This window comes from Ranitomeya imitator, chromosome 3 (genome assembly GCF_032444005.1).
Source record: "Ranitomeya imitator isolate aRanImi1 chromosome 3, aRanImi1.pri, whole genome shotgun sequence".
Lineage (NCBI taxonomy): Eukaryota > Metazoa > Chordata > Amphibia > Anura > Dendrobatidae > Ranitomeya > Ranitomeya imitator.
The window spans coordinates 228,467,892-228,495,627 of NC_091284.1; the positions used below are offsets into that span (position 1 = coordinate 228,467,892).

Genomic DNA, 27,736 nt, shown 5'->3' on the forward strand with positions numbered 1-27,736 from the left:
CAGTGGGTCTGACTTCAGGGATGATGGTCCAAACTTGAGGTAACAGTGGAAAAGTGGGGAGTTCACCTTCTATCCCTGACTTATAACCTCTTTATGACCCTCTCTCATAATGTGAGCCAATCTGACTTCCTGCACCTCCACAAAAACAAACAATCTTTGTTGTTGAAAACTTCCTTGACCCTCTCAGTCATAGGGACCTTTGCTATCTGTTATAGTGCCCACAAAGAACATCATTGTATGTCTAAAAAGGGCATTGGTGTATATGATCAAAACACACACAGATCAACTTTAATAAAATCACTGACAGGTAGAGTAAATAACATTGATTTTGTCATTACAGTTGCACCTATCAAACAGTAGGCTATATTAGGAAGTAAACCAGGGGTGGGGAACCTTTTTTCTGCCAAAAGCCATTTGGATATTTAAACCATAATTTAGTAGTGAACGCTGCAAGTGCGTTGCTCACAGAGCAAGAAGAAAATAAAAGTCCAGTGGCCATCAAAACACAGCTGCCGACCCAAGCACTGTGGTACCCAACAATCTGCCTGGTGCCGGAGAAAAAGTCATTGCGGGGTGTAAACGGCCTGCAGGCCGGAGGTTCCCAACCCATGCAGTAAACAATCAGTTGTTGAAGCTATATTTTTGGATACAGGAAAAAAGTGCTAGCATTGCTGTCTATATACAATGTTCATTTGTCAGAGATCTAACTCTCTCGACATCTCCATACACATGAGTGCTTGGCAGTCATATGTTTTCAATTGTATGAGGGTAGATAGCCACTGCTAGAAACCATGGATTTACTCTTGGAAAAAAAAGAAGCAGCCATTGAAAGTCCAACGGTTCTATCCTTCTCTACCCCAACATCATCTTTTGGCTGGTCACACTGAAATCAGCGGAGTCGAACGATTTTCAAATAATTTATATTGAGTCTGTAGGAAGAGATTTTCAACCCCTGCTTGTCGAGGAGTAATGCGCTTCTGCTTGATTGACAGTTCGGACCATTGGCATCGTCATGTGCCCGGTGTGTTTTTTGCATAAAGCTGTAGTTCTGATTTTTCCATTGTACTAAATAATGAAAAAGCTTTTTTGGATCAATCTCTCTCTTTTCCCATCTACCTAAATATAACTAGTGAACTATCCCATGTGACAAATCTTTCTTTTTCATTTTCTCTCAAGGTCTTGGACACTCTCACCTACAATTTTCCCACCTGAGCCCTGGAAATCCTGCTCTATCACCATCAGATGGAGAAGGCTTGTCTCCGAATGAGATGCATTACAGGAATCCAGGGTCCCGGCGTCTGTCCATGGATGTGAGTGCAGAGGTCTAATATTTTATCAGTTTTAAATAGCAATTGCTGTTTTTTTTAACGATCTGGAAATGAGAAAGTTTGTGGATATAGTACGAGGTACGCGAAAAATGCTATATCCCATTTTAGACTGATATGTCTTTGCACAATCACACTTCCTTTTCGTTTGACACCTACAGGTCCAGATCAATTCAATAGAATCCTGGAGATGTATAAAAAGTTAACAAACATAGCGGAGCCATCAGCGCAGCCATCTACTACCAGATAATGGAGTTGGAAAATTCTTTATTCCATATACTTACAAAAATTAAAACACACGCACTTTTGATAGTAATTAACCTCATAGTTTGCTGATTCCTGCCTAAACCAGGGTTTTGCCTTACTTTGGCTTTCTTCCTGTGTACATTTAAATACATACCACAAATATACAATAATAACAAGCAAGTACAATAAACATGAGCTTATTAAGTGACAAACCTGTAACATACACAGATCACTACTCAGATTTTTTCCTTTTCTGATATTTATTGCATTCAACTTAGGTTGTTCAGTTTTACATGATATGCAATAATTAGGAAAGACTAGAATTCACAGTACCCAGTGATAGCATCACCTCTAACATTGACATTGTCTGATACCAATGACTTTCCCATGATGTGTGTGGACACCTAAGAAATCAGAGTCAGTGGGTTTCACAACCCTGGGTATCTACTAGCTCAATATGGCTACTGGTCTAGTTCAGTGTTTTTCCACACGCAGCTGGTGCTTCTTACATCATTAAATTCCTTGCAACACTGGTTTACAGAGTTTTTCTTACACTATTGTTCTACAACCATTCTTCATTTCTTCACGAGCAGTTACTCTTGAGAGTTTCGATCATACAAAGTGGTACCAACAATAAAACTGGCATGGATAGCACATGGATCAATGCTTTGCTGATTTGACTAGTCCATAAAATTCAGGGCTCATCTATAGAATAAACTTCTATGTTTAATGTATGTTTTTTTAGTAGACACTACGGTATGTCATAAGGTGCTCGACTATCCTATTCCAATAATTTTTTACATTTATTATTATTTGCTAACCAGATAGAGAGTAAAAGGACACTATTTCAACCTCCTCATGGCTAATGTAACCTTATGGATACATTTAGTGTGTACATCAGGATCTTTCTTACCGTACTCACTAAAGGAGTTTTGAACCCAATCTAACCCAGCACATTATTTATCGATATGATATGTAGAATATGATAGATTGCTTCAGCAAATATTTTATATAGTATGCAAGATATAACTTTATATATTTTATTTACATATTATTTTAAATATACAGTATATTTCACAGCCCAAAAAGGAGAACAATACATCCACATGTGTTAGATACATAGCAACTTTTAGGTCCGGAAATTGTTTACAATACCAGTATTATGGATAACATTTTTTACGAAATGTCATTCACATTCTGTAGAGAAATTAGGCAGCAAAATTTGTCCGGCACTGTAGATTTGGCATCCACAGCATGTCAATTTTTATACTGTGGATTTTCACCATAGTTTTATCTTTTTGCATTGCAAAGGATAAAATCTGCACTAAAACAGCAGCATTTACACAACATAACTTGTAGAATTTGGTGGAGATTTTATTGCCTTGCAGTAAAGTCTTGTTTGGAGGTAGCTTAAATTGGTTTTCCAGAATTATAAAAAGCATAGCAGTAGGAAATATGGTAAATTTAAATCAGGGGTCCCCAAACTACGGCCCGCGGGCCGCAGCCGGCCCCCGAAGGCATTTTGCCCGGCCCCCACCGCAATTCACATGTTCCTCTCGCTTCTGAGCGCTTGGCACTATGCAGAAGCGAGAGTTCCTCCAGACCTAGATGAGCATGTCCAGTGAAGCCTAAAACTTCCCGGGGCTTCAGGTAAATGGCCGCGGGATGCCATCTGCGCAAGCGCGGCCTCCGGAAGATGGCCGCCACCAGGCTCCAGCGATAATCCGGGGTATATCTTCAGCCTGCGCCGGCCGCGGCCCGGTGACCCACCCCCGCCCCCGCATTGTGCCGCCCGGGGCGGTCCGCACCCCCCTTCCTACGCCACTGGACGTGCTCATCTAGGTCTGGAGGAACTCTCACTTCTGCATAGTGCCGGGCGCTCAGAAGCGAGAGGAACATGTGAATTGCGGCGGGGGCCGGGTAAAAGGGATTTTCACAGTTTTTTTTTATAGTCCGGCCCTCCAACGGTCTGAGGGACAGTGGACTGGCCCCCTGTGTAAAAAGTTTGGGGACCCCTGATTTAAATAATTGCCATTACTCACCTGTTTACTCCCCTGCATCTCCAGCGCCAATGCTTTGGTAGTCTTTGCCAGTCTTGGCACTTGGGCTGCCTTGTTCATGCTACTACACTTCACATTATAGCTGCAATTCAGTAAACATTAAAAGGCAGGGCGACCCGTCAGGGAATTTAACATTGAGTTTAGTAAAGAATAGGTTAAAAAAGTACATTGGCAAACAAATAACAGGCATGCTGGGTGTTATAGTTCCCCATGGAAATAACAGAGAGCTGCAGATATTCATGAACTGCTGCCATTTTTGGGATCCTCACCTATCAGGAGAAAAGGGGTGCACAGACCCTGGCCTCCTAATCACTAGCGGACACAGACAGAAAATGGCCCCTGTGCAAAAATAATATATGAGTCCTTTGCAGTCTTAGCTCATCATAATGCACAATTCAATGAGTTTTGGAAGTTGAAATGGGCTGTTAGGGCTAGCGGAACGCACCGAGTAAATATAGATGTTTATTATTATTGGTGCGTTCGCAGCCCGGGGTCCTCCGTCCAGGAGGAACCTGCTGCTAGTGCATGGTGGCACTATTTGGTGGTATAGGCTAGCTCTGTTACTTCACAGAGTAGCCGTGAAAGGAAACCACTGCGTCACAGGGGCACAAGCTAACTGCCGAACTGATAGCAGTCAGTGGTCATGCAAGCACACAATCTCCTCACCAGAGGTGCCGGTATTCTAGGGGCTATTTCAGCCGGATCCCTGAATACAATCACACAATCTCCTCACCGGAGGTGCCGGTATTCTAGGGGCTTATTTCAGCCGGGTCCCTGAATACAATCACACATAACCACACTGGCGCAAAGCACATAACTTGAATTGATATTAGCGCATGGCCGTGCGGTCATGCGAACCTTTTGTAGCTGCAGCAAGTACAGGACCTTCTCAGAAGGACCAATGGGAGGCTGCCACAAAAGTTGAGCACCTTCAGGACCTTCCTAGAGGATCAGTAGGATTAACTGCAGTATCTAAGCATGTGACCCTTGATCTCCAAAGAGAGATCTTTCCATAGGCATGCTCAGAAGGGGAAAAGCAGGACTTAGTCCCAAAAACGTCTGCTGCCGCTGCCCAGTACTGAGCGAGACGCTGGGACCGACGTCTCCGCTGAGCAGACTCCGCTGCGGCAGGAGAAGAATGGGAGACCGCAGCGGAGATGTCCCGAGATTCCCCCTGTGCAGAGGCGGGAGCTCGACCCCTAACATTACCCCTCCAGGACCCCCCTCCTTGGACCTCGCTACGCTTGAAGGCAGCAATGAGCTGCGGAGCCTGAATGTGCTCAGCAGGCTCCCAGGACCTGTCCTCAGGACCATAACCCTTCCAGTCCACCAAATAAAATTTTTTGCCACTTACCACCTTGCACCCCAAAATAGCGTTCACCTCGTAATCGTCCGTAGATGAACCCGATGTCCCGGCAGATGACTCGAAAAACCAGGACATGTATACGGGTTTCAAGACGGACACATGAAAGGTGTTGGTGATACCCAGGCGTGGTGGAAGGGCTAAACGGTAGACCACTGGGTTAACCTGTTCGAGGACCTTGAAAGCGTCCAAGTAGCGAGGTGCAAACTTAGTCGACTCAACTTGCAGCCTGATGTTACGGGCGGAGAGCCACACTAAGTCGCCAGGAGCAAAGGTCGGAGCGGGGCGCCGATATGCATCGGCGGAGGACGTCATTCTCTCCTTGGAGGCCCGAATGGCATCCTGAGTGTGGTCCCAAATGTCCCGTGCCTCCACAGCCCAGTCTGCCTCCCTGGAGTTGGCGGAAGACACGGGCATAGGCACAGGTACCCGCGGATGCTGACCATAGTTAAGGAGGAATGGGGTCTGTCCAGTGGAGTCAGCTACGGCGTTGTTCAGCGCAAACTCAGCCCACGATAGCAAGAATGCCCAGTCATCCTGCCTGGCTGAGGCAAAATGTCGCAGATATGTGACCAAGATCTGGTTGGCCCTCTCTACCAACCCATTCGTCTCGGGATGATATGCAGAAGAGAGATTCATCTCAATGCTGAGAAGACGACAAAGCTCTCTCCAGAACCGAGACGCAAACTAGGGACCCCGGTCACTGACTATTTTGTCCGGCATACCGTGTAGGCGGAACATGTGTTTTATAAACAACGCTGCCAAGGCCCGTGCAGGAGGTAGCCGTGGAAGCGGCACCAAGTGCACCATGTTAAAAAAATGATCAGTGATAACCCAAATGATGGTACAGTCACAAGACTTGGGCAAGCCCACCACAAAGTCCATCCCGACCATTTCCCAGGGCCTGTCTGCCACCGGCAAGGGATAAAGTAACCCAGCTGGCCGTTGTCAAGGAGACTTATTTTTGGCGCAGGAGACACACGCCCGAATATCATCTCCGACGTCGCGGACCATATGCGGCCACCAGTACGTCCTCGCCAGCAGCTCAGATGTCCTCTTTGTCCCAAAATGTCCACCCACCCTGGACGAATGAGCCCAAGAGAGAACCTCCGGTCGCAAGTTAATAGGTGCAAAAGTCTTGCCCGGAGGCACTGACTCTAGCAAAACCGGAGCTACGGTTCTCAGGCTCTCAGAAGGGACAATAAGCCGAGGCTCCCCTTCCTCCTCCTCAGAAGACACAACGGAGCGAGAGAGGGCGTCAGCGCGAATGTTCTTCTCCCCAGCGAGATAATGGGGGGTGAAGTGGAACCGGGAGAAGAACAAAGAGCATCTGGCCTGAAGAAAATTTAGCCGCTGGGCTGTTTGTAAATAAACCATATTTTTGTGGTCCGTGAAGACCTGGAAGGGAAAGTGAGCCCCCTCCAAACGATGTCTCCACTCCGAGAAGGCCAACTTCATTGCTAGTAAGTCCCTGTCCCTGATGGAATAATTCCTCTCCGCTGGTGTGAAGGTCTTGGAGAAGAAGAAGCAAGGATGCTTCCGACCTTGAGCATCCTTTTGGAAGAGGACTGCTCCAGCACCAACGGATGAGGCATCCACCTCCATTATAAACGGGTTATCAACATCGGGACAATGTAGGATTGGAGCGCTAGCAAAATGAGACTTAATAGAAGAGAATGCCTTGGAGACCTCCTCAGACCACAATTTGGCATTTGCTCCCTTCTTGGTGAGGGCAACCAAGGGAGGTACCAAAGTTGAGAAGTGAGGAATGAACTGGCGATATTAATTAATGAACCCCATAAAGCGGTGCACCGCTTTAAGAGAATGGGGTTCTTGCCAGTCTATCACAGCCTGTAGTGTGGCAGGATCCATAGCCAATCCCTGGGCGGAGATGATATAGCCCAGGAAAGGTAAAGACTCCTGCTCAAACATACACTTCTCCAACTTTGCATAGAGGGAATTTGCCCGTAGGAGGTCGAAGACTCTGCCAACATCTCTCCGGTGGGAGTCAATATCTGGAGAGAAGATGAGAATATCATCCGGATAGACTACGTCCGAGGTGGAGAGCATATCCCGGAAGATATCATTAAGAAAGTCTTGGAAAACGGCTGGGGCATTACAGAGCCCGAAGGGCATCACCACATACTCATAGTGCCCATCCCTGGTATTAAAAGCCGTCTTCCATTCATCCCCCTCACGGATGCCAATCAGGTTATAAGCACCCCGCAGATATAATTTGGTAAATACCCTTGCTCCCCGTAGCCTATCAAAGAGCTCAAAAATCAGGGGCAACGGGTACTTATTCTTAACGGTGATGGCGTTATGACCCCTGTAATCTATGAATGGACGTAATTCTCCGTTCTTCTTCTGCACGAAGAAGAACCCCGCCCCTGCAGGCGACACTGACATCCTAATGAACCCTCTTGCCAAATTCTCCTGGATGTATTGGGACATAGCCTCCATTTCTGGGAGAGAGAGGGGATAGACCCGTCCCCTAGGATGCTCTGCTCCAGGCATTAGATCAATAGGACAGTCATAGGGGCAGTGAGGCGGAAGGGTCTCCGCAGCCTTTTTGGAGAACACGTCTGCATAGGACCAATAGCACTTGGGAAGGGAAGAAAGATCTGCTGGTATCTCGGTAGTGAAAACCTGAACGCACTCCCTCACACATCTGCCCTTACATAATTCACTCCAACCTAATATCCTCCCAGAGGTCCACTCAATATGTGGGGATTGGAAACGGAGCCAGAGTATTCCCGGCAGAATCTCGTCCATTCCCTCTGGAAGGACAAGAAGGGAAATAATTTCCTGGTGGGAAGGGGACATGGATAACATAAAAGGGACAGTGTGGTGTGTGATTTGTGAGGGAAGTGTCGACCCATTCACTACTCCAACAGTCACCGGTTTGGCGAGCATCACCGGAGGTATTGCATGGCGCATAGCAAAAGCGGAGGATATGAAATTCCCCTCTGCTCCAGAGTCCACACAAATCTTGACTGTTAGAGTGGATGAGCCTAATGTGATTGTCCCTTTAAAGGACAGCTTGGAGGAAAATGCCACTGTGTCTAGTGAGCCTCCTCCAATGGTTACTAGACGCGATCATTTTCCCGACCGCCGTGGACATTTATTGGCATAATGTCCTAGCTGTTGGCAATTTTTACAAACCACGGGTACTCAAGCAGTCCGAGACTTTGGTCCCACTCGAGAAACCTCCATGGCCTCATGGGAGTCGTACGCCGGAACGGAAGATTCTTGAGGTCTGGCGAAGGTGGGAGCCAGCCAAAACCTCTGCCTACACTGGGTCCGCTCTAACCTCCACTTGTTAAAACGGAGGTCGATGTGGGTAGATATTGAAATGAGCTCCTCCAGTGTGGCGGGAATCTCCCTGGTGGCCAAGGCGTCCTTCACATGGTCTGCCAGTCCTTTCCAGAACACCGGAATAAGGACTTTATCCGGCCACTCCAGCTCAGCGACCAGATTCCGGAATTGGACGGCGAACTGGCTGACCATGGACGAACCCTGTGTAATTGCCAACAATTGGAGCGGGGTATCGTAGGTGACACGAGGTCCTAAAAAGACCTGTTTCAGAGCGTCCAGGAAGAGAGGAGCACTCTGCACCACACAGTCATCACGCTCCCACAGCGGCATTGCCCACTCCAGATCCCTTCCCAACAAAAGGGATAAAATAAATCCCACTTTCGCCCGTTCTGTAGGAAAATGTGCAGCCAGGAGCTCTAGATGTATGGAGCACTGACTCATGAATCCCCGACATAGCTTACTGTCACCAGCAAACTTGTCTGGAAGCGGGAGATGGGATAAAGTCGGAGCAGGGGTGGCAGAGGACAAACTGGCTGCAGCTACACTTGCAGCCTGAATAGCGTCTGCGGTAACATCCACAGCTGAGGTTGAGCGTTCTAGAGCCGCCAACCTACCCTCCAGCTGCTGGATGTACCACAGTAGATGCTGATCGTCCACCATTTACTAGCCAGACCCTGGCGCTAGTATTCTGTTAGGGCTAGCGGAACATACCGAGTAAATATAGATGTTTATTATTATTGGTGCGTTCGCAGCCTGGGGTCCACCGTGCAGGAGGAACCTGCTGCTAGTGAATGGTGGTACTATTTGGCGGTATAGGCTAGCTCTGTTACTTCACAGAGTAACCGTGAAAGGGAAGCACTGCGCCCTGTTAGACTCACAGGAGCACAAGCTAACTGCCGAACTGATAGCAGTCAGTGGTCATGCAAGCACACAATCTCCTCACCGGAGGTGCCGGTATTCTAGGGGCCACTCCTTTAATTGCAAAAAAACAATAAGCCTACTAGCACCTGATAACAGAATTATACAAGTGTGACAGGTGCAAGGTGATGTGACTAGGTAATATACAAACCAAAGAATAAAGCAGCATTCTGTATGTGCTAATATGTGTGCAAATGAAATATAAACTGCTTTACTGCGATATAGAAGATACTTATAAAATGAAGGTACTTAAGATGCCCAATTCATGAGAGCCAACCAGCTGCGACAATGCATACCTTCCTCTGAACGGGACCCTAACCATTTCTTCCAGACTTGTCTCTCCCAGGTCAAAACAAATTTGAAGGTCAGATAGAATCCAGTGCTGATTAAAAATAGCCTTAAGGTACACATCATCTTTTAGACATCGGCATACCCGCCACAGTTTCAAAGGTGGAGATGCTTAGTGGTGTTTTTCTTGAAGGATGTTCTTTCTGTTCTTTTAGTGATGACTCTTGTTTTTGTGATGTAAACTTTAAATAGCGAGCAGCATTGTGCAGAAGTCGCCCAAGGAATGAACACGAACTTCTTTTAATTTCTTCCCAACAGCAAGAACAGCAAAGCATACATTTCTTGTCTTGGCATCAAAATGATGGACACCAGGCCACCCCTTGGGTGTTGTAAGGATCTGTTGTACAATTGATATAGCTTTGTGTTGTGGTTTCTGTTAAGTATTGAAGTTGATGTGAACTCAGCCTTAGGCCAGAATAGGATTACTTTACAGACAATTTTTATTTAGCATATATATATATATATGTGAGAACTTGGTCATGTATGATAACACCATGTGTTATTAGTAGAATTAGTGCAAATAGATTCGCAAGACCGTGTCCATCAGCCTTGCCATTAATCTGTGGCCACTGGACGAGAGCCCCGAGAAACCGTCTGGTATCTGCTAGCATCTACTAGGTGGTTTTTAGGGCTCCCATCCAATGGCTACAGATTACTATTGTGGCTAATGGACCAGGTCCTGCAAAACGATCCTCATCATCTCTTGTTAATATCTATCTAATATATAAAGCTGAATGTGTGTGTGTATGTCCGGGATTGGCATCTGCACCGTCGCAGCTACAGCCACAAAATTTTGCACAGTCACACGTCTGGACCCCCGAGAGCATCATGGGCTATGTTGTGAGGCAAAATTTTAACCCCGTGCATTCCAATTCACCAAACAATTTTGCCCCTATCTACATAATGGGGAAAAAGTGAAAGGAAAAGTGTTGGAGGCACATTGATAGCCAGGAGGAGATGGCATACAGGTATATACTATATACAGGGGAGATGACACACAGGTATATACTATATACAGGGGAGATGACTTACAGGTATATCTAATATATAAAGCTGAATGTGTGTGTGTATGTCCGGGATTGGCATCTGCACCGTCGCAGCTACAGCCACAAAATTTTGCACAGTCACACGTCTGGACCCCCGAGAGCATCATGGGCTATGTTGTGAGGCAAAATTTTAACCCCGCGCATTCTAATTCACCAAACAATTTTGCCCCTATCTACATAATGGGGAAAAAGTGAAAGGAAAAGTGTTGGAGGCAAATTGACAGCTGCCAGATGTGAACAAGGGGGACTTAAAGAGTGAGAGTGATGGCGCCAAAGAGTATATACCGTACAGTTGCTAAGGTGGGGCCCCGACATGGGATACTCACCACACATGGGGATATGAACACACACACAAAATGCACCACACACTTCCACATGCTTGAACACATATACCACACTCAGCACACATTTCACCACACATACACCAACCTCGCCACATAAAAGTGGAAACACAAAAGTCGCCGCTCAAAACTCGCCATGCGCAAAACAAGGCTCACGCAAAACTTGCCACACGTGCAAAACTCACCTCATGGAAAACTCGCCACACGCGGAAAAATTGCCACATGCACAAAAGTTGCAACACATGCAAAAGTTGCCTAACACAAAAATCGCCACGCGCAAAACTGGCCATGCGCAAAACTTGCTGCACACAACTTGCTACACTAACCTGTCACATGCAACTCGACACAAAAAGTTGCTACGCGCATGTCGCCACACAAAACTCATCTCACAAAAGTCGCTACATGCATGTCGCCACACGCAACTCAACACACACAACTTGACACATGAAACTCGCCCTAAAACATAAACATGTCTGGTATTATCCTTCAAAAATAAAAATCTGATTAATAAGCAGACAAACTACAAGAGCAACAACTGTACCATATAGGAAATACGGCAGCTGTCAGTCACATGACCTGTCTATTATGTGTATGTGTAAGCTAATATATACTGCCAGGGGGGAGGGCTTCCTATTGGCTGGGGATTTATCAGACTGCCAATTTAGCTTACAAATACTGAGGTAAAAATACTGACCAAATAACGTGTGAACAAGGTCTAATACAGGAGGAGATGACACACAGATATATACTATATACAGGAGGAGATGACACACAGGTATATTCTATATACAGGGGAGATGACACACATATATATACTATATACAGGGGAGATGACACAGGTATATACTATATACAGGAGGAGATGGCATACAGGTATATACTATATACAGGAGGAGATGACACACACACATATATACTATATACAGGGGAGATGACACAGGTATATACTATATACAGGAGGAGATGACACACTGGTATATACTATATACAGGGGAGATGACACACAGGTACATACTATATACAGGGGAGATGACACACAGGTATATACTATATACAGGGGAGATGACACACAGGTATATATTATATACAGGGGAGATGACACACAGGTATATACTATATACAGGAGCAGATGACACACAGGTATATACTATATACAGGAGGAGATGACTTACAGGTATATACTATATACAGGAGGAGATGACACACATATATACTATATATAGGAGGAGATGACATACAGGTATATACTATTTAAAAGAGGAGATGACACATAGGTATATAGAGGAGGAGATGACATACAGCAGGTATATACTATATACAGGGGAGATGACATACAGGTATATACAATATACAGGAGATGACATACAGGTATATACTATATATAGGAGGAGATGACATACAGGTATATAGTATATACAGAAGAGATGACATACAGGTATATACTATATACAGGAGGAGATGACACATAGGTATATTCAATATACAGGAGGAGATGACATACAGCAGGTATATACTATTTACAGGGGAGATGACATACAGGTATATACTATATACAGGAGATAACATACAGGTGTATACTATATATAAGGGAGATGACAAACATGTATATACTGAGGGGAAAATGAGAGGTGTGAGGTGAAAATGAAAAGGTGTGAGTGCAAAATGAGAGGAGTGAGGGAAAATAGTGGAGTGATCGGAAAATGACAGATGTGAGGTCGAAATAATAATAATAATAATCTTTATTTTTATATAGCGCTAACATATTCTGCAGCGCTTTATAGTTTGCATACTTTATCATCACTGTCCCCGATGGGGCTCACAATCTAAATTCCCTATCAGTATGTCTTTGGAATGTGGGAGGAAACCGGAGTACCCAGAGGAAACCCACGCAAACACGGGGAGAACATACAAACTCCTTGCAGATGTTGTCCAAGGTGGGATTAGGACCCAAGACCCCAGCGCTGCAAGGCAGCAGTGCTGCCCCTATGACAAGTGAAATGACAAGTGTTAGGGGGGAATGAGAGGAGTGAGGGGGAAAATAAGAGGAAAATAAGAGGAGTGAGGGAGAAAATGAGAGATGTGAGAGATGTGAGGGGGAAAATGAGAGGCGTGATGGGAAAATAAGAGAAGTGAGGTGCTATAGCTAACCACAGATATTTACTATGCCCAGGCAACACCGGGCTCTTCAGCTAGTATATATATAATTGTCTAAGGGGTACTTCCGTCTGTCTGTCTGCAACTTCCGTAACAAAAATCCCGCGTCGCTGATTGGTCTCGCCAGCTGCCTGTCATGGCTGCCGTGACCAATCAGCGACTGGCACAGTCCGATTAGTCCCTCCCTACTCCCCTGCAGTCACTGCCCGGCGCCCGCATACTCCCCTCCGGTCACCGCTCACACAGGGTTAATGTTAGCGGTGACGGACCGCGTTATGCCGCGGGTAACACACTCCGCTACCGCTTCTATTAACCCTGTGTGTCCCCAACTTTTTACTATTGCTCCTGCCTATGCAGCATCAAGAGTAAAAATATGTAATGTTAAAAATGATACAAAAACAAAAAACCTGCTATACTTACCCTCCATAGTCCGCCGAGCCGCGCGCGGCCTCCACCATCTTCCGTTCCTAGAGATGCATTGCGAAATTACCCAGAAGACTTAGCGGTCTCGCGAGACCACTACGTCATCTGGGTAATTTCACAATGCATCCTGGGAACGGAAGATGGCGGCAGCTACGCGCACATAGCCATGGATTGGATCCCGGCGGGTGAGCATATAACTATTTTTTATTTTAATTATTTTTTTTAGCAGGGATATGGTGCCCACAGTGCTATATACTTCGTGGGCTGTGTAATATACCGCGTGGCTGCTATATACTACCTGGCCAGTGTTAGATGCTTTGTGGGCTGTGTTATATACTGCGTGGGCTGTGCTATATATTATGTGGCCAGTGTTATATACTGCGTGGGCTGTTATATACAACCTGGCCAGTGTTATATACTGCGTGGGCTGTGCTATATATTACGTGGGCAGTGTTATATACTGCGTGGTCTGTGTTATATATTACGTGGGCAGTGTTATATACTGCATGGCCTGTGTTATATATTACGTGCCCAGTGTTGGCTCAGTGGATAGCACTGCAGCCTTGCAGCGCTGGAGTCCTGGGTTCTAATTCCACCTTGGACACCATCTGCAAGGAGTTTGTATGTTCTCCCCGTGTTTGCGTGGGTTTCCTCCCACATTCCAAAAGACATACTGATAGGGAATTTAGATTGTGAGCCCCATCAGGGACAGTGATGATAATGTGTGCAAAACTGTAAAGCACTGTGGAATATGTTAGCGCTACATAAAAATAAAGATTATTATATACTGCGTGGCCTGTGTTATATACTGTTTGGGCTGTGTTATATGCTGCGTGGCCACTATTATATATTGCGTGGCCTGTATTAACGCTTTGGGAATTCTACAATATGTATGTATGTGTCAGGTCGCCGTTATCACCGCCGCGGCCCCTGCTGTCTGCTCTTACTTACAGCTCCACGGCGTCCCTGCGCGCTCCTGTTCTTCCTCCAGCGCCGTCTCCTCTGCTCGCTCTCCCGGCTCCTGCTTCCTGTCGGGCACGCGCGCACTAGGGTTTCCTGCGCACGCGCACTCTGCCCTTTTCTCTGGACGCTCTTTCCCCTGCTCTCTGTGGTCTTGGAGGACCATGACCCGGAAGGTACGCTGCCACTCTGCATTTAAGGCCGCCTCTTCCTTTTGGCTGTGCCTGTCTGTCATTTGTTTTTCTGGCAAATGCCTCTGGCTCTCTCGCTTCCTAGCGTACTCTGCGTTCTCCCAGCTGCGTGTCTCTTGTCTCTGATTTTTCGTTTCTGTGTATAATCATTGACTGTCTCCGTGCTTCCCTTGCAGCTCCAGTTCTCCTGTGCCTCCATTTCCCCGGTGTTCCTGATCCTCTGCCTAGTCCTTCCGCCTTCGTCTCCTACGCTTCCGTGGTCTCGAGTCCTCATCCTGTCTTCCGGTTTGTCTCTCATTTTCTGTCTGTCTTGTCAGTTTCCCGTTACCCGTTCCTCTTCTCCTTCCCCGTTTTCTTTTCCGTCGTCCCTGCCCTGACTTTTTCCTTTCCCTCTACTTTGGTACCGGCTGCCGTACAGTAGTCTCCTCTGGGCCTGCTCCTAACGCTCCCTGTATAGGGGGCGGTCCACCTGGTCCACTCGTACTGGGGAGGTTCGCTGTTTCGGTCCAGTGGGTTCACTTATCTCGCTTTCCTGGTCCCTAAGCGTAACAGTACAGACAGGCCATGGATCCCAATGGTACCTCTGCTTCCACCCAAAAGGAACTCTTGTTTCTACGGGAGAACCAAAGCCGGATTTTGGGTTTTCTTAAATCTATGGAGTTCCGTTTATCTGCTCTTCAACCCTCCGACCCGGGGAGCGCAACTCAGCTAGCCGGTCTCCAGCAAGAGCTCGCCCAGCAACGTGATACCCAGGGCCACATACTAAGTTACATGGCTTCTGTGGATAATCGTCTGCTCACCCTTCAAACTGCCGCCTCAGCCCCTGCCCAGACTCCGGCTTCGCACCCACCTCCTCGTCTGGCTAGGCTGCCGCGATATAGTGGAGACCCCAAATTGTGTCGAGGTTTCCTAAACCAATGCCAGTTGCACTTTGAACTTCTGCCACAACAATACCCCACTGACCGAGCTAAGGTGGCCTTTATTGTGTCTCACTTGGAGGGTGTGGCGCTGGCCTGGGTTAACCCCCTCTGGGAACGAGATGATCCTCTCGTCTCCCAACTTTCTTCTTTTCTGGAGACTTTTCGTAAGGTCTTCGATGAGCCGGGGCGGTTGGCTTCTACTACCGAGTCTCTTTTTAGTCTCCGTCAGGGTACCCTTTCTGTCGGCCAGTACGCCATTCAATTTCGTACCTTGTCTTCCGAGCTGGGCTGGAACAATGAGGCTTTGGTTGGGGCCTTTTGGCACGATCTGTCTGGTCGAATTAAGGACGAGTTGGCGGGTAGAGACACTCCTACAACTCTGGAGGATCTAATTTCCCTGGCGACCCGCATTGATTTGCGTTTTCAGGAACGTCTCCGTGAATCTGCCATGGAGAGGAGACTGCCTCGTCCAGTTCCGTCTTCTCGCAGTCCTCCTCGTTCTCTTCCAGTCTCCTCTTCTATGGTATCTGCTCCTGAACCTATGCAGGTGGACCGTATCAAGCCGGCGGAACAGCGTCGTAAGGAGAGACTTGCACAGGGTCTCTGCTTCTACTGTGGCAGTGCCTCCCATCTTCTACGTTCCTGTCCGGTGAGGCCGGGAAACGCCTCCGCCTAGGTCAGGTAAGGGAGGCTTACCTGGGTGATAGTGATTCCTCTCTACCCTTTACTCTTTCGGTTCAGTTGCATATCGGTTCCGCTCGTTTTTCTGAAGTAGCGTATGTTGATTCTGGAGCGGCAGGAAATTTTATTCAACTCGAGGCGGTCAGTAGGTTTCAAATTCCTGTCAGATCCTTGGAGTCTCCTCGGCAGTTAGCTTCAGTTGACGGTCGGCCCTTGCAGGAGACCGTTACTTTGGTCACCGAAGAAGTGGAACTGCAAATCGGAGCTTTACATCGGGAGAAGATTGCCTTCTACGTGTTGCCATCATTATCTCATACGTTTCTCCTGGGTCTTCCATGGTTAAGAATACACGAGCCAGTTTTAGATTGGCGATCTGGTGATGTCCTCCGTTGGGGTCATTCCTGTCAAACTAAATGTCTACGTCCTGTTCTTCCTTTAAGGTCTCCCTGTCTACTTCTCCTCCGGCAGGTTTGCCTTCAGCCTATCACTCATTTGCTGATGTCTTCGATAAGAAAGAGGCGGAGAACTTGCCCACGCATCGCCCATATGACTGCCCGATCGACCTCGTTCCTGGTTCAACTCCACCCAGGGGACGAATTTATCCGCTGAATCCTCTTGAGTCTCAAGCCATGTCCGAGTATGTTCAGAAGAATTTGGCCAAGGGTTTCATCCGGAAGTCTTCTTCACCCGTGGGTGCAGGTTTCTTTTTTGTTAAAAAGAAGGACAGAACCCTCCGTCCCTGCATCGACTATCGTGGTCTTAATTGTATTACTATTAAGAACAAGTATCCACTACCTCTTATTCCTGAACTTTTTGATCGGCTACGGGGAGCTCGAATTTTTACTAAGCTGGATCTTCGTGGGGCCTACAATCTTATCCGAATTCGTTCCAGAGATGAGTGGAAGACCGCTTTCAGCACCAGAGATGGTCACTACGAGTACCTCGTCATGCCCTTCGGCTTATGCAATGCCCCCGCGGTATTCCAAGAGTTTGTGAATGATATTTTCCGTGATCTTTTGTATTCTTGCGTGGTGGTATATCTGGACGATATTCTCGTTTATTCTCCTGACCTGTCTACTCACAGAAGGGACGTTCGTCTTGTTCTTCTGCGTCTGAGGGAGAATCGTCTATTCGCCAAGATCGAGAAATGCGCCTTTGAGCAGTCATCTCTTCCTTTCCTGGGATACATTATCTCCGACTCTGGTCTATGCATGGACCCGGAAAAGGTATCCGCTGTGCTCAACTGGCCTCGTCCTCTTGGTACCAAAGCTATCCAGCGATTCGTCGGTTTCGCGAATTACTACCGACAATTCATTCCTCACTTTTCTTCTCTAATCAGATCCATCATCTCCTTAATTCACAAGGGATCCGACCCTCACATCTGGACCCCTGAAGCTGAAGATGCCTTCCTGTCTTTGAAGCAAGCCTTCTCCACAGCTCCCGTACTTCATCGCCCTGAAGTCAATAAACCTTTTATTCTTGAAGTGGACACTTCTGCAGTAGGAGCAGGGGCAGTACTTTCTCAAGAATCTTCGTCTGGGCGATTTGTCACCTGCGGTTTCTTTTCCAAGACCTTCTCCCCTTCTGAGCGAAACTATTCTATTGGTGACAGGGAGTTATTGGCCATAAAGTTGGCCCTACAAGAGTGGAGATACCTTTTGGAAGGAGCTGTTCACCCGTTCAGGATCTATACGGACCACAAGAATCTAGCTTATATTCGTTCGGCTCAGAGACTTAATCCCCAGCAAGCTAGATGGTCCCTTTTCTTTGCTCGTTTTAATTTTGAGTTACATTTTCGTCCTGGCAATAAAAATCTTAAGGCCGACGCTCTCTCCAGATCCTTTTTGCCTATCGACTTGGAGGAGGAGGCTTCGCATATTCTGGATCCCTCCAAGGTCATCGTAGTAGCTCCCGTCAGTCTGTCTTCGTTGCCTCCGGGCAAGACCTTCGTCTCTGAGCACAACAGGAGACGAGTTTTACGTTGGGGCCATGCCTCCAAGTTTGCTGGTCATGTTGGTCTTAAGAAGACGCTCTTGCTTCTTTCCCGCTACTACTGGTGGCCAACTCTTTCCCAGGATGTTCAAGATCTTGTTGCCTCCTGTCCGTCTTGTGCCAAGAACAAGATTCCTAGACGACGGCCCTCTGGACTTCTTCATCCGCTGCCAGTTCCTTCAGCTCCGTGGCAACACATTGCAATGGATTTTATCACCGATTTGCCTCGCTCTTCCGGCTGCACTGTCATCCTTGTTGTTGTGGACAGGTTCTCCAAAATGGCTCATTTCTTATCCCTTTCTGGCTTACCCTCTGCACTTGATCTGGCAAAAAATTTTGTCTGCCATATTTTTTGTATTCATGGCTTCCCTCAACATATCGTTTCGGATAGAGGAGTTCAGTTTACATCTCGGTTCTGGAGAGCTCTCTGTAAATATATGAACATCTCACTTGACTTCTCTTCTGCCTACCACCCTCAGTCCAACGGTCAAGTGGAACGCACCAATCAGACTCTGGTAACCTATCTTCGTCATTTTTCCAATTCACATCACAGTGACTGGTCTGATCTTCCTTGGGCGGAATTTGCATACAACAACCATCCCAGTGAATCTTCTTCCAAGTCGCCCTTCTTTATCGTCTACGGGCAACATCCTGGTGTACCCCTACCGGTTCCTCCTGTCTCGGGGGTGCAGGCGGCTGATCTTTTGTCCGGGGAGTTCTCCAGGATCTGGCAGGAGACCAAGACCGCTCTTGAATTTGCGCGGGACAGAATGAAGAGGCATGCTGACAAGAGGCGCCTAGACCCTCCGTTATATCATCCCGGTTATAGGGTATGGTTATCCTCTAAATTTGTTCGCTTAAAGATTCCTTCACGTAAATTGGGTCCTTGTTATATTGGGCCTTTTGAGATTCTGACCCGTATTAATGATGTCTCCTACAAGTTAAAGCTGCCTCCCTCGCTACGCATTCCTAATTTCTTCCATGTTTCCCTCCTGAAGCCTCTTGTTCTCAATCAGTTTCATGCCTCTACTTCGCTTTCTTCTCGGCCGGTCTCTGCTAATGATGTTTTTGAGATCAAGGGCATCCTTGCCATGAAGAAAGTGAGGGGGAGGACCTTTTTTCTGGTGGACTGGAAGGGTTTTGGTCCAGAGGAGAGATCCTGGGAGCCTCGGGAGAACATCCAAGCTCCTCGAGTTTTGGCTAGATTTCTTTCTGGTCTTAGAAAGGGGGGAGGTAAGGAGGGGGGTACTGTCAGGTCGCCGTTATCACCGCCGCGGCCCCTGCTGTCCGCTCTTACAGCTCCACGGCGTCCCGGCGCGCTCCTGTTCTTCCTCCTGCGCCGTCTCCTCTGCTCGCTCTCCCGGCTCCTGCTTCCTGTCGGGCGCATGCGCACTAGGGTTTCCTGCACACGCGCACTCTGCCCTTTTCTCTGGACGCTCTTTCCCCTGTTCTCTGTGGTCCTGGAGGACCATGACCCGGAAGGTACGCTGCCACTCTGCATTTAAGGCCGCCTCTTCCTTTTGGCTGTGCCTGTCTGTCATTTGTTTTTCTGGCAAATGCCTCTGGCTCTCTTGCTTCCTAGCATACTCTGCATTCTCCCAGCTGCTTGTCTCTTGTCTCTGATTTTTCATTTCTGTGTATAATCATTGACTGTCTCCGTGCTTCCCTTGCAGCTCCAGTTCTCCTGTGCCTCCGTTTCCCCGGTGTTCCTGATCCTCTGCCTAGTCCTTCCGCCTTCGTCTCCTGCGCTTCCGTGGTCTCGTGTCCTCATCCTGTCTTCCGGTTTGTCTCTCATTTTCTGTCTGTCTTGTCAGTTTCACGTTACCCGTTCCTCTTCTCCTTCCTCGTTTTCTTTTCCGTCGTCCCTGCCCTGACCTTTTCCTTTCCCTATACTTTGGTACCGGCTGCCGTACAGTAGTCTCCCCTGGGCCTGCTCCTAACGCTCCCTGTATAAGGGGCGGTCCACCTGGTCCACTCGTCCTGGGGAGGTTCGCTGTTTCGGTCCAGTGGGTTCACTTATCTCGCTTTCCTGGTCCCTAAGCGTAACAGTATGTTTGTATATAGCAGCCACATAGTATATAGCACAGGCCACGTAGTATTTGTCTGCTACATACTACATGGCTCCTATATACTACGAGGCCTGTGCTATATACTATGTGGCTGCTGTATACACATACATATTCTAGAATACCCGATGCGTTAGAATCGGGCCACCATCTAGTTAGTGTAATATTTTAAGTATGGGAAAAGCTGGGAGGTTTGGGAACATCTAGTAGCTGTCATGCTATCTGTAAAAAGGGATTCCCTTGTTTTATGATGGTCTATAGTGTGTATTGTATCTGCTATAAAAGATACAGACGACAAACATCTTTCTGACTGCTACTCCTTATACATACATATCTGTGATAGCACAACATTAGACCCCCTCTAAACACTTTATTATAGGATGACTTCTTTGTAGGCTATGTATACAGATAGTTCTGTCTGGCATGATTCTAATCACAATTATTAACATGAGAAGACTCTGCACCTATATAACATAGCCTTCTGCTATGTGGTGCGGGGCCCTTAGTTATATATAGGCAATAGTGTGATTACATGCTGTGCAAAGACACAGCACTGGGTATCTGCAATCGCATTAATTTCTTTTCTACCTTCAGCTTCTCTCTCTTTTTTTTTTCTTTTACGCTCAAGAGCTGCTTTTAATTAGCTGCAGTGTATGACACTAGGACCATAGGGGATTCCTTTAAAATATTTGATGACATATAAAACAGTTGATTTTAATAGGTGTCATCTCATTTGCTGTTTCTCTTTCATTGTATATTACGCTAAACATGAATGCGCTGTCTCTGTTCTTGTTTGTGACATGCATTGTGTATAGTGGTCAGAGGTGAATTATTTTACAGTACATCAATTTTTAACTTCTTAGCGCAGTCTGTAAAAAAATTCAACCCAAATCCTTTGAACTATATGGACAATTCATAAATGACATCTTGTTTAGAAGAGCACCACTGAATAAGTGGATTTTTTTAATTTTGGATGGCTATCTCAAAGATGTATGCAGATGCATTGAATGTCAGTTATGTATCAAACTGTCTCATGGCACGCTCTGATTGTCTAGATTTTAAGATGAAGATGCCATGTAGCAAACTCAACATTCAATGGTGACAATCATAGTGGACCTGTTTATTACAGAGGGCATACTATCTCTTTATACTTTCTTTATATGTCCAAAATATGGTGCGTTTCTGTTCAGGTATTCATGGGAAAAAAAGTTTTATAAAAGAGAAGTATGGTCCCTGCACTATCCCTAGTTCATGATGAGTTGACCACATTTAAAGGGGCTGTCAAGTGATATAGTATAGATAACTTATCCTCTGGATAGGTCATTATTATCAGACCTGTGGGGTTGCATCCCCACCAATCAGTGGCTATTAGCTCCGGTCGTGGCTATATGTAAACATTAGAGGAGCTGCACTGTGCAGCTCCTTTTAATGTGTAGCTGCTGCTCCTGAGTACTGCAGGACAGCTCCTATACAAGAAAATAGAGGATGGGTAGCTCCTTTCATTGTTTACAGTTGCCTCTGGAGCTAATAGCAACGGAACATTGGGGGTGCTAGGTGTCGGACCCCCGCCAATCCAAAATTGATAACCTGAGTAAAGAATACATCATCAATACTGAATACAACCCCTTTTAAGCTGTTCACTTGAAGGCTTCTTCTGTGCCCTATTTCTGCCCAAATATTCAGGACTCCATGATAAAAAGTATGTAGTAAATGTCCTTAATGCAGGGGGTCCAGTATTTTAGTTATTGTACTGTAGTATTTTTGTTCTTATAATGGAATAACAACACGGATGTGAACAGAGCCTAATGCAACATCTCTAGTTTCAACAAATAACTGAGCTCTGCATTTTTCCATATTCATAATTATAGTATAAGTGGTGGAAATAAAATCCTACCTACTAGGTCTATGTCATTACAAGGATAATCGTTTTTCCGGTAAACAAAGCAACTTTAATAATAAAGTGCTAAGACAGATGCATTTCCTGTGCCTTATCGTAAGGGATAATACCAAGATGTTACCATAGTAACACCTAGAAGTACATGGAACCACAAGAGCTTTTGAATTATTTTTTTTAATGTGTCAGTTATAGATGCGGAAAAAAATGCCACAGAGTAACCATATAATCATAGTATTTCTGCAGAATTAAGTCAACACATTTGTTAATGTTTCCATGCTTACAAATTGAATTAAGTTCCATTTTACCTCGTGGCTTAGATGTACACATGGTATAACAATTTAGCCATTTGCCCTCATTCCAAAATCCTTTCCTGAGCTGAGATATATTTCCAAGGATGTATGTAGCTTTGAGAGAGACATATATTTTGGAGGATGGATATAGCCTTGAGGGTGGAGATCTGACTAACATTGTCATATTAAATTATTCCTGATCCGTGACACCATAAACTTCTAAATAAACTTTAAAATGTCGAACAAAAACTCATATTTTGTGGGAGGACATTTTGCTGCAGGTGGGATGACTGTGGGAGCATCATACTGTGTTGGACGTTTGTGGGGGGCATTGTGCTGTGCTGGAGATCATCACTGTAGGGTAGAAGCTTCATAGTATGGGGTGGTCACTGTGGGGACATCATAAAGTGTTGACTGCACTGTGACTGCATCACAATGTATGAGGGGCACTGTGGGGGCATCATACTGTTACATAGTTACGTAGGTTAAATAAAGACCTAGGGCCATCAAAGTTCAACCTTTCTCCACCAATTGTACATTTCTTCACTAATCTAGCTATAACCCGCAATGTTGTGTGTATGAAAGAAATTGTCCAGCCCCTTTTTAATAGCTGTTATAGTGTCTGCCATTACTACCTCCTGTGGTAGGGCATTCCACAGTCTGACTTGTAAAGAACCCTTTCCTGTTTTGCTATCAGAATCGCCTTTCTTTCACCAGTAATTAGTGCCCCCTAGTCCTTAGTAGGATCTTTGGAAGGAACAAGTCATGTGCCAGTGCTTTGTACTGGCCACACATATTTATACATGTCAACTAGATGGTGGCCCGATTCTAACGCATCGGGTATTCTAGAATATGCATGTCCACGTAGTATATTGCACAGCCCACGTAGTATATTGCCCAGCCACGTAGTATTTTGCCCAGCGACGTAGTATATTGCCCAGCCACGTAGTATATTGCCCAGCCACGTAGTATATTGCCCAGCCACGTTGTATATTGCCCAGTCACGTAGTATATTGCCCAGTCCACGTAGTATATTGCCCAGCCCACGTAGTATATTGCCCAGCCACGTAGTATATTGCCCAGCCACGTAGTATATTGCCCAGCCACGTAGTATATTGCCCAGTCACATAGTATATTGCCCAGTCCACATAGTATATTGCCCAGCCCACGTAGTATATTGCCCAGCCACGTAGTATATTGCCCAGCCATGTAGTATATTGCCCAGTCACGTAGTATATTGCCCAGTCACGTAGTATATTGCCCAGTCCACGTAGTATATTACCCAGCCCACGTAGTATATTGCCCAGCCACGTAGTATATTGCCCAGCCACGTAGTATATTGCCCAGTCACGTAGTATATTGTCCAGTGACGTAGTATATTGCCCAGTGACGTAGTACATTGCCCAGTGACATAATATATTGGCCAGCCATGTAGTATATTGCGCAGCCACTTAGTATATTGCTCAGCCACGTAGTATATTGCCCAGTGACGTAGTACATTGCCCAGTGCCGTAATATATTGGCCAGCCACGTAGTATATTGCCCAGTGACGTAGTATATTGCCCAGCCACGTAGTATATTGCCCAGTTATGTAGTATATTGCCTAGTGACGTAGTATATTGCCCAGCCACATAGTATATTGCCCAGTGACGTAGTATATTGCGCAGCCACGTAGTATATTGCCCAGTGACGTAGTATATTGCCCAGTGATGTAGTATACAGCACAGAGCCACGTAGTATATTGCACAGCGACGTATTATACAGCACAGAGCCACGTAGTATATTGCCCAGTGACGTAGTATATTGCCCAGCCACGTAGTATATTGCACAGCGAAGTAGTATACAGCACAGAGCCACGTAGTATATTGCCCAGTCACGTAGTATATTGCCCAGCCAGGTTTGTCACAGGTGAAAAAATAAAAAATAAACATATACCTTTCCGAGGGAGCCCTTGTAGTCCACGGCAGGTTCCGGTCCCAGGGTTGGTATTAGCGCAGGACCTGTGATGACGTCGCGGTCACATGACCGTGACATCATGGCAGATCTTTGTAGCACAGGCGTGCAGGGCCTGTGATGACGTCCCGTCACATGACCGTGACTTCATGGCAGGTCCTTGTCGCGCAGGCGCGCAGGGCCTGTGATGCTGTTGCGGTCACATGACCATGACGTCATGGCAGGTCCTTCAGCCACCGGAACCTGCAACGGAAGATGGCGGCTGGCGGGAGCTGCAACGGAGGGTGAGTATAGCAGGGTTTTTTTTAAATTATTATTTTTAACATTACATTTTTTACTATTGACGCCGCATAGGCAGCGTCAATAGTAAAAAGTTGGGGACATACAGGCTTAATAGCGGCGGTAACGGAGTGCGTTACCCGCGGCATAATGCGGTCCGTTACCGCCGGCATTAACCCTGTGTTAGCAGTGACCGGAGGGGAGTATGCGGGCGACAGGTACTGACTGCGGGGAGTAAAGAGCGGCCATTTTCTTCCGGACTGTGCCCGTCGCTGATTGGTCGCAGCAGCCATGACAGGCAGCTGGCGAGACCAATCAGCGAATGAATAACCGTGACAGTAGGACAGACAGACAGACAGACGGAAGTGACCCTTAGACAATTATATAGTAGATGAGATCTCCTCTGAGGCGTCTTTTTTCTAAGCTAAACAAGCCCAACTTTTCCAACCTCTCCTCATATGAGAGGCCTTCTATCCCTTGTAATAATCTAGTTGTCCATTGTTGAACTGATTCTAACTTCGGACTATCCTTTTTAAAATGTAGACCCATACCTGGATCCCATATTCTAGATGTGGCCTCATATGTGTTTTATAAAGGGGTAATATTAAGTTGGGATCGCAGGATTTTATCTCTCTTTTTATACATCCTAAAATCGTGTTTGCTTTTGCAGCTGCTGCTTGACATTAAGTACTGCTGTTCAGCTTACTTTTATCGAGAATACCCAAGTGCTTCTCCTGCTCTGTAGTCCCGAGTATACTCCCATTTAATGTATATGCAGCAATAGGATTACTCCGTCCCAGGTGCATTACTCTACACTTATCTACATTAAACCTTATTTGCCAAGTGTTTTCCCATTCGGACATCTTATTCATATCGTTTTGCAATATTGTAATGTCAATGTCAGATTTTAATATCCTACTTGGTTTGGTGTCGTCAGCAAAGACTGACACTTTATTCTCAATCCCATCCACAAGATCATTAATAAAGAGGTTAAAAAGAATCAGTCCTAGCACAGATCCCTGAAGTACGCCACTGCTGACTATATTCCATTTACATAACCTACCATTTATGACAACTCTTTGTTTCCTGTCATTTAGCCAATTCCTTACCCATCAGCATATAGTTTCCCCCAGTCCTTGCTCCTGTAGCTTCAGTATAAGTCTGTTATGTGGAACTGTATCAAATGCCTTTGCAAAGTCCAGATAAATCGCATCAGCCGCATTACCTACATGCAGATTTGCACTCACCTCCTCATAGAAACCCAACATGTTAGTTAGACACGACTTAATTTTTTTAAAATTTTATTTATTTTACTCACTTATATAGCGCCATTAATTCCACAGTGCTTTATAGACATCCATCACTGTCCCCATTGTGGCTCACAATCTAAATTCTTCATGAACCCATACTGGTTGTCAGTTATTATATTATTCTCTGCAATATGTTTATGCAGGTCATCTCTTTTAATGTCGTAAAAAAATTTGCGCACTACTGATGTCAGGCTTACCGGACAGAAGTTGCCCGAATCCACCTTCTTACCTTTGTTAAATATTGGTACCACGTGAGCCATCCTCTAATCTTGTGGCACCACCCCTGTTACAAGAGAGTCTAAGAATATGAGATACAGCATTCTGTCAATTATTGAGCTCAATTCCCTCAGCATCCGTGGATGAATGCCGTCTGGGCCGGGAGATTTGACAATGTTTAAATTGCTGAGAAGTAAATGCACTTCCTGTTGTGTTAAACTAGTTATATCAGGTTGTGAATTTTGATTTTTGCCTTGTTGAATGATCCCTGTAACAGACAGTTCTTTAGTGAACACAGATGAAAAGTGCCTGTTTAATATCTCTGCCTTTTCCTTGTCCTTTCTAATTATCTTGTTATTGTCATCTTTTAAGGGGCCGATGCCATCTATTTTTTTCTTTTTGGCATTGATCTATTTATAAAAAATGTGATTAATTTTAATGTTGTTGGTGATTTGTATCTCTGTAGATAACTTTGCCATCTTGATTTATTTTTTACAATTCCTATTTAGATCTGTATGCTCCTGAAATGCTATTTCAGTTTTCTCGGCTTTCAAGATTTTGAATGCCCTTTTGTTTCTGTCTTATTAAACTTTGTACTGCCCTGTTCACCCATAATGGTTTTTTTTTTATTTTTTGACATTTTATTACCAGAGGGTATAGGTTTTTTGCAGGATTCTAGTAGTATTTCCTTAAAAATGCCCCATTTATGTTCGGTATCCCCAGTTACCATGACGTTGTCCCAGTCTATACGATTAAGCACTTCCTTCAATTTGATAAAAGCAGCTTTCTTAAAGTTCCAGGTTTTGGCATTTCTCCTTTTGAATGTTTGATTGAAAATTACATTGAAGCTTACCATGTTATGGTCACTGCTTCCCAAATGCATCCTGACCTGTAGATCTGAAATTGTATCTGGTCTATTTGACAGAATCAGACCCAGCAGATTACCTCCCCGGGTTGGTTCATCTACCCACTAGGTAGGTAGGTAATTGTCCTGAACTGTGGATATGAAATTTAGCTTTCAGCACAACCAGAAGATTCTATGTACCAGGTGGGATGACAGTGGGAGCATCATACTGTGTTGGAAGTTTGTGGGGGGCATTGTACTGTGCTGGAGATCATCACTGTAGGGAAATCAAACTGTAGTGTAGAAGATTCATAATATGGGGTGGTCACTGTGGGGACATCATAATGTGTTGACTGCACTGTGACTGCATCACAATGTATGAGGGGCACTGTGGGGGCATCATACTGTGTTGGGAGAATTGTGGTAGCATCATAATGTGTTGTGGAGCTCTGGGGGGACATCACTCTTTGTTGAGTACACTGTAGCAACATCATACTATGTTGAGGGCACGACTGGCATCACAATATTTGGGGGATATATTGGGGACATCATATTTTGTTTGGGGTTGTAAGGTAACAGTTTACATGTCCATGAG

At 45.7% G+C, this 27,736-nt stretch overlaps 1 protein-coding gene across 1 annotated transcript in view; it reads left to right on the forward strand.

Annotated features, from left to right (window-relative positions):
* CDK18 (cyclin dependent kinase 18) overlaps positions 1 to 27,736 on the forward strand; it is a 269,344-nt gene that overhangs the window by 182,772 nt on the left and 58,836 nt on the right. Inside the window, exon 3 of the mRNA XM_069756225.1 lies at positions 1,177 to 1,310. Within this exon, the coding sequence (XP_069612326.1) occupies positions 1,177 to 1,310 (134 nt within the window). The remainder of the gene's footprint in view (positions 1 to 1,176; positions 1,311 to 27,736) is intronic.